We start from the raw sequence: 21,134 nt of genomic DNA, 5'->3' as shown, positions 1-21,134 counted from the left end.
CCGCGAGGGAAGGTTTGTAACTTTTGTTCGGGAACAACGACAACAACAAAAAGCCTCAACATCAGCGCGGCTCTCCCCCCCCTCTCTCTCCTGTGGCTGCTTTTGGAGCCTCGCTCAAACATTGTTTTAAAATACACACCGACGTGCATTGTTGGCCGCGATGCTGCAGCTGCTAAATTGCCTTTCTGTAAAATAGAAGACTGGTGGTACGAACTGCTTTTCCCCACTTTTTCTTAAGACACGAATGCTCACAGTATGAGGCCTGTTCGCACAGCTGTTCTTTGCATTCACGAGGACACGGCGGTGAAAGGGGAAACGTACCCGGTCCACCGTGTGCAAGGAGGGCTGTATGAGTCGTCCCTAAAGCGCCGGGGAGATCTGTCTCGAGAAACAACATCTCGAGACGGAGGCGGCCGTGGGAACCGCGGACCCCATGACAACTGCTCTGCGTCCCTCCGTCCCTAAGCTGCAACTCCAAAGGCATCCAGGAGATCACTTTCTCTCCTCGCCCCCCCCCCCCCAGTGATGGGCAGCAGCAATGTACAAGGCAGCTCCTCTGACAAGTAATCTCCATTATGAAATGTATCAGTGTCAGGCTTGCTAAATCTTTATTTATTATTGCCTTGTACAATGTGGTTGTTACTGTCAAGTTTTCAGCCTGCTAATAATGCTTCGGAGCTCAGCCGCTAACCTCTCTCTCCTCTCTCTCTCCTCTCTCTCTCTTCTTCCTCCTCCTCCTCCTGTCTTGTTCTTCTTCTGCTTTCCTGCTCTTCTGTCAGAAATAAAGATTTCAGACATAGGTAAGCCAAGAAGCGGACAACCGTCGCTTTCTCTCCCTTCCTCCGTTGCGTGTTCTCTCTCGTTTATTACTTCTTGCCTGTTGAGCTATATGTAGATGGTTGGGTTTTTTTACATGGTGTATGGATTATTTGTCAAATGATATTTTATTGCTAGATGCCACACACACACACACACACAAATTACAGTGGATGCTCAGCTTGCGAACGTGATCCATGCGGGATGCATGTTCGCAACCCGCAGCGGTGCGTCTGTGCATGTGCAGGTTGCGATTCGGCGCTTCTGCGCATGCGCGATTTAGCGCTTCTGCATATGCACGACCGCCGAAACCGGGAAGTAACCCATTCTGGTACTTCCGGGTTTCGGCAATCCATAACCCGAAAAAACGCAACCTGAAGCGTCTGTAACCCGATGACTGTACAGACGAAACATGCCTTGCAAGGAGCAGTAGAGCAATGCATGCAGGATAACAGCTACTAGCCAAAATGGCTGTATTCTGCCTCCACTATTGGAGGTGTTTTGGCTCTGAATACCAGTTGCTGCCCATCTCAAGTGGAAAGAGTGCTCATGTCTGGCTTTCCATTGGCATCTGGTTGACCATTGTGAGGACAGGATCCTGGACTAGATGGGTCATTGGTCTGCCCCAACAGGGCATTTTTTTATATTCCTAGGTATTTTTCTAAAATCATGCCCAGGACATGCCAAGATGATGTGCTTTCTGCACTTCAATGATCTTTTCTGCCGGAGAGAAGTGTTTGGAAGAGAGATCTCTTACTCTCTGGTAGCAGAGTTAAGCACAATGGCGATTGCTCCAAGTACATTAGAACTTGGTTAGATCTACATCTGCCCTCATCCACCCATAAATGGGCATTCCCCACAAAAATACCTAGGTTAGAATAAATCACAGAGATTTCAGACTGCTTTTGGGTATCAAGATGTTGTGTTTGTTTACGACGTTGTTGTATGGGAATCTGGATGTCTTAAACCACTCGTGCAGGGAAAGAAATCCGACTTTCCTAGCACAAATAAATCTTGTTGCTGGGGGTGGGGAATATGATCCTCTGGGGCGGTGGGTGTGGTGCTTGTGTGCCTATTGAGACATATGTGGGAATATTATTTTCAAGGGAGGCTTCCAGCAAAAAATTGCCGGGGTGGGTAGGGCACCCACAGGGTCGCCACCCCACAGGATGCTGCCACCCAAGGCAGCTAGTTTATTCCACCCCACATGCAGGCCAGACCTGAGAGTTTTTGTCCCCCGTAGTTACATAAAAATGTGTCCAAACTCCTTTTCCTGCACTGATTGAAATTTGTTCGGGCAGCCAGATCAAATTAACTCAGGAGGTGGACCTGGCCCGTCGGCTACTACCTGTCCGTCACTTTTCTGAGGTGAAAAATGCTTTTTCTAGAAGGCCATCAGGGGAGACTTGCCAGAACCTGTCACTCCTCCACACCTGAAGTGGTTAGAGGGGTCACATTGTCCAAATTGTCTGTGTGTCATTGTGTGTAAATCACCGCCGCGGCCTCGTCCAATTTGACGAGAGTCTCCGCGGAAAGTGCTTTTGAAAGTCTTGGAGGCGAACAAGGTGCTGGGGAATGTCAGCCGGTGGTTATTAATGCCTCTCCGGCCCACCTCCGGTGATTATGAGCCGCTCAAGAGCTGACTGACATTCAGCCGAGTCTTGCTGGAGAAGAGCGGCGAACTCTTGGGGGCCTGATAAAAATGGATGGCGGATTCCCACAGGGCACCTTCCCCCCAACACACACACACAAAGTGGATTCTCAGGTTGAGTGACGGGCAGGTAAATGAAATAATACCCTGCCAGTTTGCTGTCATCGAGAAGGAATACAGATGGAGCCCAAACTGCCATCCCGAGTAGCTAAAGGTCAGAGTATTTTATTTAGCAAGAATCAGTGTCATTGTGCGCAGATGAAATCTGCTCAGACTTTAATAAGGTAAAATCACAGGGGGATATTCTGGGATAAATCAGATAGGTCTTCCCACAAACAGCCCTCTCTTCTGCCCGGCTCCCTCGCTCTATGAAAAAGGCACTAAGTTAATTCAATAGGCAGGGCAAAGGAGAGAGGTATTATTATATATATATATTTACAAATTGAGGGATGCCGAGCATTTGGGAGAGAGGTGAGAGAAAAGGGCAAGGTTATGTAAAATGGCCGTTTCTAGCAAGGTGCATGGCATGAGACTTGAATGAGCCAGGTGGGACGCTAGCTAGGTAAGTAATTTGCAACATGTTCTTTGGGTGGGTTTTGTTTTTGTTTTTACAAAATTAAGGCAGTGGCCGGACTTGCATGCCATGATAGGCCAGGGTCCCTGACTGAGGCCTCATCTGCACTGTAGATTTAAAGCAATATCATGGCACTTTCAACAGCTGTGGATTCCTCCAAAGCAGGGATCAGCAAACTTTTTCAGCAGGGGGCCGATCCACTGTCCCTCAGACCTTGTGGGGAGCCGGCCTATATTGGGGGGGGGGGTTGGGGGAGTGAACAAATTCCTATGCCCCACAAATAACCCAGAAATGCATTTCACTGGGAGACTCCTGTTCCCCTCAATAAAGGACTTATCCAAACTTAATCTTTGTTCCATATTTCTAGGCACAGGTTTGAGCTTCCCTGCCACTTTCCCCGCGAAAACCTGAATTGCCATTTGCTCTGATTCAGCAGTAGAGATCAGGCTTTCTTGGGGAAAGGGGTGGGGTTAAACAAACCAAATAATAATAATAATAACACGCTTGGAGACGAACCAGGAAAGTGTGGATCTCTGCCTAGCAAAATGTGAGGTGAAAGATAAGTGCGGATAAGCCCATAATCTACAATTCTCAGAGATCTACAGAAAGAGGGTTGGAGCAGGGAGGCTGGTTTCTCAGGGAGCAAAAGGCCACAATCCCAAGTTTGGATGTAATAGGAAGCCAAGCGTAATCATAGCCTCCTAGTTTGTTTTCACCTTCTTTCTCCAGGGAAAGAGCAAAGTGGCAAGGATCCAACGGCATGCACTAGCATGCTGTTATGCAAAATAAACCGAGGTTATTGTAATGTGTGAACAAAGCCACTGGACTGGGCGCTCCACATAACTCTGTGAGCATTCCGCCCTCTGTCTAGTGACATAATCTCAAGGAATGAATAAGGATCAGATCAGAGCTACACACGAATAAAGTGAGACCTGAATCTCACATGTCTCACTCTTGTGCCTCAGCTTTCGGGGGGAGGAGTCTGAAAAATATTGCACGGTACATAAGAGCCAAGTGTCAGGGGACAAAAGTTCATTGTTCCTCCTCCTCCAATAATGGGAGCACATTCTGCCTTTGCCCTCAGGCAATGTGTGAGCTTCATTTGACATTGCCCGTATAGCCAAATCTGATTGGCTACATGGTGCTGTGACATCATCGCACCTGCAGCGAGATTCCTGATTGTCGTCCTGCGAATGTAGGAACAAGTTCAATATCCCGCCTCCTTTGTTTTTGCAGCCATAGCCCCGCTCATAAGTATTACCTGACCACGGACCCCATTTCCGGATCCATCTACCTCTCCGACACCAACAGCCGCCGTGTCTTTAGAATCAAGTCAATCACCGTGGTGAAAGACGTTGTGAAGAACTCGGAGGTGGTGGCCGGAACAGGAGACCAGTGTCTTCCCTTTGATGACACTCGCTGCGGAGACGGTGGAAAAGCGACGGAGGCCACGCTCACAAACCCTAGGGGTAAGAGGAGCGGCTGTTCCTTAGCAGAATGCAATGGCTTTGATACAGGCAGTTTGGGGTTGACCTAGGAAGTTCAGGTTGTTTTACTTTTAAAAAATGGGGTGACCCAATGCATTTGATCTTTAGCTGGCAGCCCTGCAGATGTAATTTTAGTCAGTGTATGTCAAGGGCTCAGCCATGCAGAGTTTGTCCACTTTCGAATTATCTCGTCACTACGTGTAAAACAGTTGCTGCAAAAGTCCTTATCCCAGCCTTCCAGGAAGTGGGTGAATCTTTTAGGCTTCCTGCAGGGCAACCTTGACAGGTGGAAGGGGCAGCCCCACCTGCCAATCACATGGCATCATGTGATTGCGCCGTAGTTCTCTTGAGCCGTAGTTATGAAGTGCCTGACAGCCATGCATTGATGCCAAACACATTTTTGGAACAAGCATGCATTTGTGTGTGGTTTTGAGTGTGGATAGATAGATAGATAGATAGATAGATAGATAGATAGATAGATAGATAGATAGATACATGATAGATAGATATAGAGGGATGCAGGTGGTGCTGTGGGTTAAACCACAGAGACTAGGGCTTGCTGATCAGAAGGTCGGCGGTTCGAATCCCCGCAACGGGGTGAGTTCCCATTGCTCGGTCACTGCTCCTGCCCACCTAGCAGTTTGAAAGCACATCAAAGTCAAGTAGATAAATAGGTACCACTCCGGCGAGAAGGTAAACGGCGTTTCCGTGTGCTGCTCTGGTTCGCCAGAAGTGGCTTAGTCCTGCTGGCCACATGACCCGGAAGCTGTACGCCGGCTCCCTCGGCCAATAAAGTGAGATGAGCGCCGCAACCCCAGAGTCGGTCATGACTGGACCTAATGGTCAGGGGTCCCCTCTACCTTTATAGATATAGATATATATAGTGAATTTCTTTATGCGCAGTTATCCAAGCTGGGTTTGTTTCCTCTTCGCAGGCATCACAGTCGACAAATTTGGGTTCATCTATTTTGTGGATGGCACCATGATCCGGCGCATCGATCAGAATGGGATCATCTCAACGGTGCTCGGTTCCAATGACCTAACATCCGCCCGGCCTCTGAGCTGTGACTCAGTCATGGATATCTCACAGGTATTTAAGGCCTCTTCATTCCTTCTCCACTGTCAAAACTGTTTGTCATCTGCCACGGCATAACTTCTCCATCTCTTGTCTGGCAAGCCAATTACCTTTTCCTCCTCCAGGCACCTTTTCCTTACAGGCTGTGCTGCCTCCCCACGTTCTGTCACAGCGCCTTCTCGCTCAGAAGTTGGAATGTTTGTGCATATTCTGTCGTCACCGTTTAGTCATTGAGGCAATGTGCAGAGTGTGATTAAAAACAACAACTAAAAAGCAATTCAGAACAACTCCCCCCAAAAAATACAACCAAACAGAATATACTTTTTTTTAAAGAAGATACAAAAAATTGAGGTTTTTCATCCAGCTGGAAAATCTTACTGATGCAGAGAAAAAACAGATACTGAGCACCTGTCATGTATCGACAGGAATGCTTTTTCACATTTGCATTTGCAGCAGGCTTCTGACATCTTAGGAACCTGTAGGAGAAGCTTTCCTACAGACTGCAGTTAGTCACCTTCTGAGTGTATAAAGCAAGGCATCCCCAAACTTGGCCCTCCAGCTGTTTTGGGACTACAATTCCCATCATCCCTGACCACTGGTCCTGTTAGCTAGGGATGATGGGAGTTGTAGTCCCAAAACAGCTGGAGGGCTGAGTTTGGGGGTGCCTGGTATAAGGTCTTGAGCTACGTAACACCTTTTATGTTAATATCAAAATCCTGAACTTGGCCTGGCAGCAGATTGCCAGCCATTGCAAATACCGCAAGCGAGGTGTATTTGAACCAGTTTGCCCCTTGATCTGCCCTAACTGGCCTGCAGACAGCCCCCAAGAGCAGCCCCACATTGAGGGCATTGCAGTCATCTGACCTTGAGGTTGCCAACGCATGGGCAACTTTGGTCAAGCTATTGCATGGCATCACTACAGCTCAATAGGAAATTCTTCCGCAAAGGTTCTCGTGCGCTGCCACAGCTCTGCTCATTCCAAAGTATCCACCACGAATAAATCCTCTTCGTTCCTGTCTCCGATGCAACCTTGGGGAATTCACGACCTTCCAATATCTTCATTTTTTGCCTGTCTGCACTGAAATCAGCATTCGGCAATGTTTTTGGGAAGAAGATACACAGGAACTCTCAAGCCGCGGGACCCTCAAACTGCAGTAATGTAGGGGTTTCCTGCTGTATCATCACACATTTGCAGTCTGGAAAACTGGATTATCCGACTGAGTGCAGAGGTCTTTTGGGAGGGGAAACGGCCTGACTTTGTCTCCTTATTCTCAATCCACTTCCTGTGTTCCAACCTGGGCTTTAAATGTCCCTTTTGACCGTAAGCACTCTGGCAACGTCTTCATCAAATCGAAACAGCAACTGGCATGGTGTGCACACAATCAATATTGTGGAGCTGGAGACCTGCAAATATTTTGCTGGTTGTGTCAAATCCATGTGCGTTTTTATTTCCTTTCCTTAAGTTTATCTTTTACCTGCATGGCCCGTTCGGCTGCCTGTCTCCTAGTGCTCATGAAGTTGTTGTTGTTTAGTCGTTTAGTCGTGTCTGACTCTTCATGACCCCCTGGACCAGAGCACGCCAGGCGCTCCTGTCTCCCACTGCCTCCCGCAGTTTGGTTAAACTCATGTTGGTAGCTTCGAGAACATGGTCCAACCATCTCGTCCTCTGTCGTCCCCTTCTCCTTGTGCCCTCCATCTTTCCCAACATCAGGGTCTTTTCCAGGGAGTCTTCTCTTCTCATGAGGTGGCCAAAGTATTGGAGCCTCAGCTTCACGATCTGTCCTTCCAGTGAGCACTCAGGGCTGATTTCCTTCAGAATGGAGAGGTTTGATCTTCTTGCAGTCCATAGGACTCTCAAAAGTCTCCTCCAGCACCATAATTCAAAAGCATCAGTTCTTCAGCGATCAGCCTTCTTGATGGTCCAGCTCTCACTTCTATACATCACTACTAGAAAAACCATAGCTTTAACTATACGGGCCTTTGTTGACAAGGTGATGTCTCTGCTTTTTAAGATGCTGTCTAAGTTTGTCATTGCTTTTCTCCCAAGAAGCAGGCGTCTTTTAATTTCACGACTGCTGTCACCATCTGCAGTGATCATGGAGCCCAAGAAAGTAAAATCTCTCACTGCCTCCATTTCTTCCCCTTCTATTTGCCAGGAGGTGATGGGACCAGTGGCCATGATCTTCTTTTGATGTTGAGCTTCAGACCATATTTTGTGCTCTCCTCTTTCACCCTCATTAAAAGGTTCTTTAATTCCTCCTCACTTTCTTATTTGTCTTGTTTACTTTTCGCCTGCAACAGCCTTTGCCAACATAGGCCTTCCAGGGAATTTGAACTGCTGCTCCCATCGCCCCCAGCCAGCAGGTCAGATCTGTTGTTGTAATCTAAACATCTGGACACCAGGTTGGGGAAACTGTTCCATAGTAACAAAAAAGCCTTCACCTTCCTTTCTCATTACCTTCTCATTCTCTAACTTCTCTAGCTTTTTCTTTCCTCCTCTGCCTCCTTGGCTTGTTGTTGTTTAGTCGTTTAGTCGTGTCCGACTCTTCGTGACCCCATGGACCAGAGCACGCCAGGCACTCCTGTCTTCCACTGCCTCTTGCAGTTTAGTCAAACTCATGCTGGTCGCTTCGAGAACACCGTCCAACCATCTTGTCCTCTGTCGTCCCCTTCTCCTTGTGCCCTCCATCTTTCCCAACATCAGGGACTTTTCCAGGGAGTCTTCTCTGCTCATGAGGAGGCCAAAGTATTGGAGCCTCAGCTTCTGGCTTAGATGAGCCTTTTGCAGCTGCCTTCTGACTTTATCCCCATTTCCTTTGCCATCTAAGCCCCCTGTCTTTTACCACCTGCCTTCCAGTCTTGTAAGAGGAGTCATCTCAAGCCATTTCCCTTTTCCAGCCACTGAACTGCTTTGTCAACGTTCCGCCCTCAGAATATGAGCATTCTCTGACATCACTGCAGCTCAGCCAATGGCTAAGAGACTACTGCAGTTGACAATTTGTGTCAGAGAGAGAGAGAGAGAGAGAGAGAGAGAGAGAGATATGAATCAATAAATGATAGTATAGTCCAATGGTTGCCATTAATTTAATTTGATTTTGAATTGATTTTAAAATGAATTCATTTTAGAATGCTGTGTTGCTTTTATTGTTGTTAGCCGCTCTGAGCCCGGCTTCGGCTGGGGAAGGCAGGATATAAATATATTATTATTATTATTATTATTATTATTATTATTATTAATAGGAGTCCGCATATACATCGCAATGCAGCCTAAATTCAAAATGGCTTCAGGTCTGCCATTACATACACAACTCATTTGCTCATCGGAAGTACTTTTTCTTTCCGTTTGTGTCGGAGACTTCCTAAATTGGACACAGCACATTTTGGAGTGGGGACTGGTTCAAATTAATATCTCAGAAACAGTGGTTGAAGTCTGTTCTGCCCAAATTATCAACAGCAGGAAAACGAAGAATCTTGAATTGCTTCAGATTGCAAATGGCTTTCATGCTGGGCTTTTTCAGCCCAGCTGCTCAGTTTTTATTATTTTTATTTTTTATATAGGGGAAAAAACCTATTTTGACACCTGCATTTCTTAGCACAAGGTAGGCAAACTGATGCTGCTCAGCGCTTGGTTTTCAGGGGCACTGTCCGTCCCGATAATCAGCATCAGGCTGGAGCCATAACCTCTAAATCTGCCAGGGGTTGCACGCTTCAAATAATTATTATTACGGCTTGGGGGATGAAACTTTGTTCTGCGGAACCACAACTCCTAGCTGGAAAGCTTGAGCACTGTAAGTTAGGCACAATGGAAGTCAATGGGGTTTTTTCTTTTCTTTCCACAACCACCCATGCAATTTCCAGGCATCCACCTGGCACCTGTTACTTTGCTTCTTTCTCCCCCTAATTTGAAAAGATTGCTCCCGCTCCATTGTGGCAGCTACCCCACCGTCTGCCATTTATGAGCGGGATAAAAATTACAGCCCTACAAAAGTCACCTGCCTGGTGGACCAGAGGTAAAGTTTGATTGTTTAAAACAAAAAAAATCTGTCTTGGCGAACATTGTGGTTTCCCTTCTGCAAGCCGGGGCCTGATATATACTCAGACCTGCAATTTCCTCCACCATCTCTCCACTCAAACTAGATTCTTATTTTTTAAGTCCTCTTTAAAAGCACCACCAAACTACAGTGGTACCTCGGGTTACAGGCGCTTCAGGTTACAGGCGCTTCAGGTTACAGACTCTCCTAACCCAGAAATAGTACCTCGGGTTAAGAACTTTGCTTCAGGATGAGAACAGAAATTGCATGGCGGCGGCAGCGTGTGGCCCCATTAGCTAAAGTGGTACCTCAGGTTAAGAACAGTTTCAGGTTAAGAACGGACCTCCAGAACGAATTACTGTATTTTTCGCTCTATAAGACGCACCAGACCACAAGACGCGCCTAGTTTTTGGAGGAGGAAAGCAAGAAAAAAAATATTCTGAATCTCAGAAGCCAGAACAGCAAGAGGGATCGCTGCGCAGTGAAAGCAGCAACCCCTCTTGCTGTTCTGGCTTCTGGGATAGCTGCGCAGCCTGCATTCGCTCCATAAGACGCACACACATTTCCCCTTACTTTTTAGGAGGGAAAAAGTGAGTCTTATAGAGCAAAGAATACGGTACGTTCTTAACCCGAGGTACCAGTGTACAGCTTGTTTAGTTATCTGCTGAGCCTTTGGAATGGCTGCCTCTAGACCTCCTCACACCAGCCTTCCCAGCTAGAGAAGGTGCGCAGTGAATGTAACACAATAATAGCTCTGATGTGGCCTAACTTGCCCATTGATCCTTTCTTCTTTCCCCACAGTAGCCAGCTTTGAGGGAATCCCACAGCAGGAGTGCCAACTTGGCCCTGCAACTGTGGGTACCCGGGACCATGGGTGCCATGCAGCGTGCACTGAAATTTGTGGGTTCCCGGCCCCTTCATGGGGAATTTTGTGGGTGCTCAGGCACCCAGAGCTCAAAGGTCCATGAACAACCATAGTTTAGAGGTCCCAGGCCCTAAGGAAGTCAGACTATCCTCCACCAGGGCCAGGGCCTTTTCAGTGATGGCTCCGATCTGTTGGAATGCTTTGTCCCATGAGACTAGCGCCCTTCAGGATTTAACCTCCTTCCATCGGGCCTGTAAGACAGAGCTATTCCACCTGGCGTTTAATTTGAATTCAGCCTGATCTTTCATTTCCCTTCTCTTCCCTCCCCTTTTATGAAGATCACCCGCTCTGAGACCCCACAGCTAATTCTCCCCTGGCCTCCTCGCTGGCCCAAGTAGGACCAATTCAGCCAGCTAGCCCTGGGGATTATCTAAAGCTTATTTCCCCTAAATTTTGAATTTTATTGTTATTCATGTTTTTATACTGTATTTTATGCTGCTTTTATAATTAAGTGTTTTAAATTTGTTGTTAGCCACCCTGAGCCCGGTTTTTGAACTGGGAAGAGCAGGGTATAAATAAATTATTATTATTATTATTATTATTATTATTATTATTATTATTAGAGTTGGCACCTATGTCCCAAGCTATGGCAGTAACAGCACACCTCTGTTTGCTTGCCGCCTGGCAGATAGTGTTATTTAGAGATATACTCTCTTGGGATGTGGGGGTTCAGCTAACATGGCTAAATAGCTGTTGATAGACCCCTCTGTGGATTTCTCCAACCCCCTTCTTAAAGTCATCTAAGCCAGCAGCCATTTGTCTGAACATACACAACGTTGTATGCAATTCCCCCTAATGTAATTCACTTTTGTATGTTATATATATGCATGCTAACGGGCTAATGGATTGAGGTTGAATCCTGACAAGACAGAAGTACTGTTTTTGTGGGGACAGGGGACAGGCAGATGTGGGGTACTCCCTGGTCCTGCATGGGGTAACTGTGCCCCCTGAAGGACCAGGTGCGCAGCCTGGGAGTCATTTTGGACTCACAGCTGTTCATGGAGGCGCAGGTCAATTCTGTGTCCAGGGCGGCTGTCTACCAGCTCCATCTGGTGTGCAGGCTGAGACCCTACTTGCCCGTGGACTGTCTCCCCAGGGTGGTGCATGCTCTGGCTATCTCTCGCTTGGACTACTGCAATGCGCTCTACGTGGGGCTACCTTTGAAGGTGACCCGGAAACTACAACTAATCCAGAATGTGGCAGCTAGACTGGTGACTGGGAGCAGCTGCTGAGACTACATAACACCGGTCTTGAAAGACCTACATTGGCTGCCAGCACGTTTCCGAGCACAATTCAAAGTGTTGGTGCTGACCTTTAAAGCCCTAAACAGCCTCAGCCCAGTATACCTGAAGGAGCATCTTCACCCCTATTGTTCTGCCCAGACACTGAGGTCCAGCACCGAGGGCCTTCTGGCAGTTCCCTCACTGCAGGAAGTGAGGTTACAGGGAACCAGGCAGAGGGCCTTTTCGGTAGTGGCACCCTCACTGGGGTACACCCTCCCATCAGATGTCAAGGAAATAAAGAACTACCAAACTTTTAGAAGACATCGGAAGGCAGCCCTGTATTAGGAAGCTTTTAATGTTTGACATTTTATTATTTTTGTTATATTTTTCTGGAAGCTGCCAAAAGTGGCTGGGGAAACCCAGATGGGTAGGGTATTATTATTATTATTATTATTATTATTATTATTATTATTATTCCAACTGAACTTTAGGAAGCTTTATGGTCCATCATATTTCCCCAGCTCCCAAGCTTTCCCCACCTCCATCTCATCCTTGGATTCGTTTTGAAAAATGCATACAATACGTCTTCTCTATATAGTCCTTGCAAAAGCTTTTAAAAAGCAGCCATCTGGAGCCCAGGCTCCCATTCTTCCTTCTTTCAAAGGCGAGGGACCCGTTTTCGAGTCGCCCGCTCGCATCTCGCAGATGCTGGCGAGAGGTCTCTTTAAAACCACCCCGGTTAGGGAACTCTCCCTTCTTTCATCCTATAAAGCGGTTCTCGAGGTCTCTTCAGTCAAAGCCCCTCAGGCAGTGAGGGACCAGCAGCCATAAAATATTTAGCCGTCGTTGTTGACAAGGAATTGGTTTTAAGAAAGGGGGGGCTGGAATTCCCTCGCCGTTTCCGAATAAACTTACATTCCTGATGCTAACTCAAGGTTGCAAGCGTAGTAGCAGGCGCTCAGAAGGCTGTCGGCAAGGCAGAGAGGCATGCATTATTGAAGGGGAAACCACAAGCTGTCATGTTTTACTACAGGAAGGGTTAAGGAGGGCCAGGAGCCAAAAGGAGGGGGGGGAGAGAGACCAGACGCAGCTTTGTCGGTGGCCTAGTTCCCACCGAGGCAGTAAAGCTAAGTTGTTGGGTGTATACCATTTCAGAGTACAGTGGTGCCTCGCAAGACGAAAAGAATCCGTTCTGTGATTCTCTTCGTCTAGCGGTTTTTTCGTCTTGCGAAGCAAGCCCGTTGACGGATTAGCAGATTAGCACTATTAGCGGCTTTTAGCGGCTTATCTGCTGATCGGATCAGCTGATAAGCGGCTTAGCGGCTTAGAAAAGGGGGGAGGGGAAAAACCCAGCAGGAACTCGCAAGACATTGTCGTCTTGCGAAGCAAGCCCATAGGAAATTCATTTTGCGAAGCACCTCCAAAACGGAAAACCCTTTCGTCTAGCGAGTTTTCCGTCTTGTGAGCCATTCGTCTTGCGGGGCACCACTGTATAGGTAGGACTGACCTCTCGTCTACCTGAAGGGATGGTGGTCTCCATCTCTCTCCATCTCTCTCTCTCTCTCTCTCTCTCTCTCGCTCTGTCACTACCAAAGAAATATAATAAACGATTTGAAAGAGAACCTACCCAAGTAACGCTGTGTACCCAACATGTACACTAAGTAGAAGACTATATATCTCTCTCCCCCTCTTCCTCCCTAACCTTATACAGTAGTACCTTGGGTTAAGAACTTAATTTGTTCCAGAGGTCCGTTCTTTTTTTTAAAAAAAATAATATTTTTTATTAACCGACCAATCAAATCAAATCAAATCACATCACATCACATAAATTCCAAATTACAAAGCCGAATTTTAAATTTTTGTTGAGGGGACCCATATTTCAAGTTCCGAAGGGGGATTCCGATCATCCTCTTGCTACTGCGTTAATATCCAAATCAGTCCAAATAAAGTTCATAATTCTATCCAGTCTTATCTTGCTGTTTCCACATCTCATCTTGTTCGTACATTTTTTTCTTTTTTCCTTATGATCTCTTCTGGTAATCTCCTTAAGCAGATAAACACCAATTGTAATCCTGTGTGAATTTTACCGTTCGTCCAATCCTCATATCGAGATGGTTTCCATACCACATCGCTTTCATAAATAACATCGCTCTTTCCATCATTTATCTCGCAAACTGTCGTTCTTAAGTCCCTCTGAGGAGTCTCACACACAATATAAAAACAGCTCTATTTCTCTATTCCTCCTCCCAGACTCAAGTCCTCCGACAGAGCTTGCCAACATGGCGACGGTATTTTTAACTGCGTCATTCCAAAGCTCTTGTACATTCCACGATCTTCTTAAAACATGCTTTGGTTAGAAAATTTATCTCCACACAGTCTTAAATCCACAGTTTAAGTCATTAAACGACATTTCTGACTTGTGGGGGGGGATTCTTGTTTAATCACATAGAGGAAAGAAAGGAAAGTTTTTTCCCCCTCCCCCATCCAGTCCCTTTGCCATACCGAGTCATGGCGTATCTTCTCATGATTTATGCCTGTTCCTCCGACTCGTCTTGTTTATCAGAGATCTCTTCAGTTAGCAGTCTTTACTCCCCCTCCTTCCTTGAAATATATGCATTCGCTTCCTCCTAATTGATTCTTTTGAAGTTCTTGCAGCTAGTGGCACGGATCAGAGACAGCGTCCAGGAGCGCCGAGATCCCACAGGAGGGCATTCTGTCTAGTGCCCCCATCCCCACAAATTCGGGGGTGGTATAGGGCACAGCAGGCAAGGGCAGCCCCCCCCCACAACCTGGGGGGGTAGGGGGGCTATTTACTCCCATCACAGCCTCCTAATTACCTCGTGTGGGTCGGAGAGATGTTATTGTCAGCCATCTTCCGATGCGCCCCTAGTGGCCCCTCCCAGAGGTCTGTTCTTAACCTGAAACAGTTCTTAACCTGAAGCACCACTTTAGCTAATGGGGCCTCCTGCTGCCGCTGCGCCGTTGGAGCACGATTTCTGTTCTCATCCTCAAGCAAAGGTCTTAACCCGAGGTACTATTTCTGGGTTAGCGGAGTCTGTAACCTGAAGCATCTGTAACCTGTGGTACCAGTGTACTGCATAGAACAGTACAGTCATACCTTGGGTTGAAGTAGCTTCGGGTTGAGCGTTTTGAGGTTACACTCTGCAGCGACCCGGAAGTAACAGAACACATTACTTCTGGGTTTCACCGCTCGCGCATGCGCAGACGCTCAAAATACATCGCGCGCATGCGCGGAAGCGGCAAATCATGACCCGTGCACGCGCAGACGCGGGTTGCATTCGCTTTAGGATGCGAACGGGGCTCCGGAACGCATCCCGTTCACATCCAGATGTACCACTGTAATGTCTAGGCTTGTCATATTTTGAAGATCAAAAAAGAGGACACTGTGATGACTCTATTTTAAATGCCCCTACTATATGTAGGCTATAGAAGCTGTGATATATTGTTGAGTGGGGCAGGAGAAGAGAAGAGGGAAGCAAGTCTTCAACTACCAGTTATATCTCATCCAGAAAGTATAGCCAGAGACGTTATGGCAATTTTAAAAAAATCCACCCAGACAGAAATTTTACCTCTGGACCTGGATATCCAGGATTGTGCAGTGCGTTAAGCTAGATGTCCCGTAAAGCTGCCTCCGATTTAGCAGTGTTGAGTCCGAAAGCTTAAGAAGAACAAAACTTTCAAAGAAACCCCGTAAAAAACCCTTGCACCTAGAAGATGAGGTGCCAGGCCAAAGGCTTCCAACTTAGCTCTCTCCATGACATACCGGTTTACTATCTGCAGGATATTTGATGTTGTTTATTCTATTTTTATTTCTTTTCAAATATTGCTTTGCCATCTTGCAGGGGGCAATGTGCCTCCAAGGCAGCAGCACCCTTAGATAAATGAAATGGGGAAAATAAAATACAGTGGAACCTCGGGTTACGAATGTGATCCGTGCGGGAGGCACGTTCGCAACCCGCAGCGCCGCATCTGCAACCCGAAAACGCGTAACCTGAAGCATCTGTAACCCGAGGTACCACTGTATTTCATTCAGGTGAAACTAGAACACACTAAAACAGCAGTCTGAAGCCATTTCACAGCCCAGCACAAACAATTTAAGCAATTAAGGAGTGTAGGGGGGAGGGCATTTTAAACCAGCAGCAGCAATTTAATAAACCATTAAATAATCAGAAGCTCACCAGCTTGAAATTAATGGGTTTTCAAAAGCCTGTTTAAAAACCAATACAGATGTCCAAATGTATATACTTTGGGGGGGTCTCCCCTTCGTATCTGGTGCGTGCCAGTCTAATTATAGAGAAGAGCATTCGTTTACATGGGCCTCCATTGGCATCCTGAAGGGGAGCAGCCCAGGCATATATTCATGACCTCAATGAGAACTAGACCCATGACAGACAGACAGGTGGACCCACTTTCTCTTACCTTGCAGCAACCTCTGTGGTGTTTTCTTTTCTTTGGGGCCTGCACAAGCTGGGAAGCTGCTGCCGTTCAGGGCCAGAAGATAAGGAGATGTCACCTAATTAGAGCCAGGCTGGAGGGACGGATTCAGCTCGGTTCATATTTAAAGGCGGATCTTATCCAATTTGCATTTTCTAAAACGTGTCGCGAACTAAAACACAACCATCTCTTGATTAGGGCTGAGCCAAAACAGTCATCTTATTTTTTTTGCCCATGGTTCTTGTCCGTTCTTCTCTTTGGCCATGATGGGGGGGGTGCATTTAAATCAATATCTGCTTTTCGCTCTGGACATTTAGCCACTCTCGTGGTGAGAATCCCTGGATCCTGAGCTGAAATGATACATGGCTTCATGCTTCATTTGCCAGGGATCCTGAGCCACAATGAGCCCTTCTCTATAATTGCAGGATGTGCTTCGAATTTAAGAGTGTGGCAGTTTGGGTTTAAAGGGCTACAATCAGGACCTATCAGAATCTTAGTATAAGGACCCAGTTCCCAAACCCGTTTCTCTTATGCTGTTCTACATTGTGTTTCAAGTCACAATGTAGAACAGAGTCCCTTTAGTAAGTGATGCATCTAATTTTTAAAAAATCCATTTTATTTTATTTTAAAAAACATTCTAATTTAAAAAATTCCACGTGTACACCCTAGTACATAATTTAGTTTTTTTGTTTTGTCGACCGCATCCTGCTTTCCATGGATCCAATTACAGATGGGTAGCCGTGTTGGTCTGCCATAGTCAAAATAAAAAAATTCCTTCCTGTAGCACCTTAAAGACCAACTAAGTAGTTCTTGGTATAAGCTTTCGTGTGCATGCACACTTCTTCAGATACACAGATACATTTCCATGGAGATTTTGTTCTCTCTCCCTTTGCTGTCATTTGTCTCTTATGTCATAACAATATTACAGTATTACTTGGCCCTCCAGATGTTTTGAGACTACAACTCTCATCATCCCTGACCATTGGTCCTGTTAGCTAGGGATGAATCAGAGTAAATGTCAATTCAGGTTTTTGCGGGGAAAGTGGCAGGGAAGCTCAAACCTAGCTAGGGATGATGGGAGTTGTAGTCCCAAAACATCTGGAGCAGGCTTCCTCAACCTCGGCCCTACAACTCCCATCATCCCTAGATAGCAGGACCAGTGGTCAGGGATGATGGGAATTGTAGTCTCAAAACATCTGGAGGGCCGAGGTTGAAGAAGCCTAATCTGAAGGGCCGAGTTTGCCTATGCCTGTCCTAGAACCAGAAATGTTTCCTTGCTGGCCACCATAAACAGCAGGAGGGTCTAGGAGCTAGGAAGTAACTGCCAGGGGGGAGAAGCGGACACTTGGAGCAACAGCTCAAGAAAGGGGGAGTACATTCCATGTATCTGTGTATTTCTGTTGTTGTTTGAAATAATTTTTAATTGGCTTTTATATATACAGAGTAATAACAAAATTCTTTATAAAATCAATCCATGAGATTTTCTGAATCTCGTGACTTCCCCCCCCCTTTAACATGGATCCTAGTAACAATTTTTTTACCAATCTACATATCAATATATTCTCCATAATTCTCATTACTATAAGTTATGCCTAAACCTCGTCGCTTTACAAGTGATTCTTAAGTCCAGCTAACGTTTTAATTTGCTTACAATGTTCTCTTAGGTAGATTATTAGTTTTCCCCATTCTTTTTTAAAGTCCTTATATTCTTGATTCCTGAGTCTCCTGGTTGATTTTGCCATCTTGGCATAGTCCAGCATGTTGATAAATAAAAGAACTGAAAGACGCTCTCCACGTCTCAGATCTCACCGGGCAGTTAGCCCAGTGAGCTGTTGAACGGCACCCTCGTGACAGATATATGATACAATAACAATCCATTTATTCTTGCGTAACCCACATATAAACCAAGACACTATTCTTGCAATGTTAACACGAATGGTGGTGGTCCTAAGATCCGTTTCTGCTTCTTTCCGTTCTGTTAGGTCCGCCTGGAGTGGCCTACGGACCTGGCGGTCAACCCGATGGACAATTCTCTGTACGTCCTCGACAACAACGTGGTACTGCAGATTTCCGAAAACCACCAAGTGCGCATCCTGGCAGGGAGACCAATGCATTGCCAGGTTCCGGGCATTGACTACTTCCTTCTCAGTAAGGTGGCCATCCATGCTACTTTGGAATCGGCCACAGCTCTGGCTGTTTCTCACAGCGGCGTCCTGTACATCACGGAGACGGACGAGAAGAAGATCAACCGCATCAGGCAGGTCACCACCAACGGGGAAATCTCTCTGGTGGCCGGCGCCCCGAGCGGCTGCGACTGCAAAAACGACGTCAGCTGCGATTGCTTTTCCGGCGACGACGGCTACGCAAAGGACGCCAAGCTCAACGCCCCTTCCTCCCTGGCGGTGTGCGCGGACGGGGAGCTGTACGTGGCTGACCTCGGGAACATCCGGATCCGTTTCATCCGGAAGAACAAGCCGTTCCTCAACACGCAGAACTTGTACGAGTTGTCCTCGCCCATCGACCAAGAGCTCTACTTGTTTGACACCAGCGGCAAACACCTCTTCACCCAGAGCCTCCCCACCGGAGATTACCTCTACAACTTCACCTACACCGGAGACGGGGACATCACCCTGATCACCGACAACAATGGAAACCTGGTCAACATCCGGAGGGATTCCACCGGGATGCCGCTCTGGCTGGTGGTACCGGACGGGCAGGTCTACTGGCTGACCATTGGCACCAACAGCGCCCTGAAGAGCGTGACAGCCCAGGGGCACGAGGTGGCCATGATGACCTATCACGGCATTTCGGGCCTCCTAGCCACCAAGAGCAATGAAAACGGGTGGACGACGTTTTATGAGTGAGTATTTTGTTGGGCGTAACAGAATCCCAGATCGTGTTAAGAATATTGCCATAATTTATTGCACCAATCAAAGGCCATGGCGTCATCCAACAGTCGCCACACGTACAGTAAAACCATGACCAACATTAAGGAGATAGGAAGAGCTTCTCTGAATCAGACCAAAGGCCTGTGTAGTCCAGTGGCCAAGCAGATACTCTTGAGGGACCCACAGAACACTATGAACATAATAGGCCTCTTCCATTGTTGCCATCCCACAACAGTAAACAGTGGCACACTGTCTTTTTGGGATGTGGAAGTTCCAGATAGCTACCAAAGCTTTAATAATAATGATGGTGATGATGATGAATTTCATTTATAACAAGACAGAGTAAGAAAAAAGTGAGCGAGAATGAAAAAAATACCACTACATTACCATACATTAATATACAGATGTGCATATTCTTATTATCCTAAAACACATATACACTCGTACCTTGGAACCGAACGCCTTGTCTCCCGAACAAATCGGTTCCCAAATGATCGAAAGCTGGAAGTTGCAGTTTTCGAACCATTTCCGGAAGCCAGATATCCGGCGCAGCTTCCATTTGGCTGCAGGACGCTCCTGCAGCCAATCAGAAGCCACGCTTTGTTTTTCAAATGGTTCTGGGAGTTTAACGGACTCCCGGAATGCATTCGGTTCGAGAACCAAGGTACGACTGTAATTGTCAGTAGCCTGATATATTATCAATTATCATTGTATTCATCCAAATAAAGTCTGCTCAGGTGGCTATCAAAGCTAATGGCTGCTGTTAGACCACCTCTCCGTCCTCGATGAATTTGCCCTCTAATCCCCTTCTGAAGCCATCAAGTCCAATGACCGTCGCCATATCTTCCAGCAGTGAATTCCCATGAACAAATTATGGATTTAATTTTACCCCCTGGAACTTACTTCAGGGCATGGAGTTCTCCCCCAACTCCTCCCCTTGCTGAAACCAGCACAGAGGCACCACCTTTTCTGGAGGACCGAGGGGGGCGGGACTTTGCGCAGGGTGCCCTCTGAGCATTGGGGGCTCGGCCCCCTAAATATATATACAGTGGTATCTCTGGATACGAATGGGATCCGTTCCGGAGCCACGTTCACATCCTGAAGTAAACGTAAGACGCGCCTGCGCTTGCGTGGGTTGCATTTCACCACTTCCGTGCATGCGCGTGAATTCATTTTGAGCATCTGCGCATGCACGAGCGGCAAAACCCGGAAGTAATGTGCTCCGTTACTTCCAGGTCGCCGCGGAGCGCAACCGAATATATTCATCCCGAAGCTACTTCAACCCGAGGTGTGTGTGTGTGTGTGTGTGTGTGTGTGTGTGTGTGTGTATAGGGTTGCCACATTGCCTCAGAGCCCAGGAGCCAGTGCCCTCAGTACAGCACAATCTGAGGCCTAATGGAGGCCCCAGTGCAAGCCTGAGAGGTTTAGGACAAGGGCAGGGGCAGTAGCAAACCCATGCCAAGCTGTCCTAAACTCCCAAGAAGCCTGGGCTGATCCAACATGCAAGAGGAGATTTGTTCCACTGAAAATTGCATTTTGAACCTCATCCCATTTTCCAAGGCCTGCAGCACTGCCAGTGACTAAAAGTTTAGCAGTTGAAATTGGAGGATATGGCCCCTTTTCCCTTTCTCCCAAACCCCCGTGTCTAGAAAAAAAGAAACTGATGCTATTTCTGTTTCCTAGTCACCGAACGTAGCAGTATTTCAAGGTGACTCGTTTCCCACCGATGATTTAGCTGCCAAAGGTTGCCGAAAGCAGAGGACCTGGGGGGGGGGGAGCTTCTGAGCAGGCATTTCTGGAACCAACTGCCTCCTTTCCACACCAGTAATGTGACAAATGACGGTGTCGGATGTTCACAAGCAAACAATTAGGTCTCATAAGCAGCGAATACTGCATTAATTCTGTGCAGTGAACCACGGCTAAATGTGTTTCCATTTGGGGACGGATGGCCCTGGTTTCTTTTGTCAGCCTCATAATTGCCACCGTGATTGTAAAGGCTGGGGTAGCTC

At 46.9% G+C, this 21,134-nt stretch overlaps 1 protein-coding gene across 10 annotated transcripts in view; it reads left to right on the top strand.

The window, feature by feature from the left end:
• The window catches only part of TENM4 (teneurin transmembrane protein 4), a 668,032-nt gene that overhangs the window by 605,806 nt on the left and 41,092 nt on the right, over window positions 1-21,134 (top strand). For 8 of the 10 annotated variants that reach the window (XM_082218946.1, XM_082218945.1, XM_082218951.1 and 5 more), the window contains 4 exons: window positions 780-800; window positions 4,278-4,510; window positions 5,464-5,618; window positions 18,220-19,097. In XM_082218946.1, coding sequence (XP_082075072.1) covers window positions 780-800; window positions 4,278-4,510; window positions 5,464-5,618; window positions 18,220-19,097 — 1,287 coding nt within the window. The remainder of the gene's footprint in view (window positions 1-779; window positions 801-4,277; window positions 4,511-5,463; window positions 5,619-18,219; window positions 19,098-21,134) is intronic. The other 2 variants (XM_082218950.1, XM_082218948.1) reach the window with 1 other exon arrangement.

Source organism: Podarcis vaucheri (assembly GCF_965113315.1).
Source record: "Podarcis vaucheri genome assembly, chromosome: 4".
NCBI classification, from domain to species: domain Eukaryota; kingdom Metazoa; phylum Chordata; class Lepidosauria; order Squamata; family Lacertidae; genus Podarcis; species Podarcis vaucheri.
This window is presented reverse-complemented; position numbering and strand designations above follow the sequence as displayed.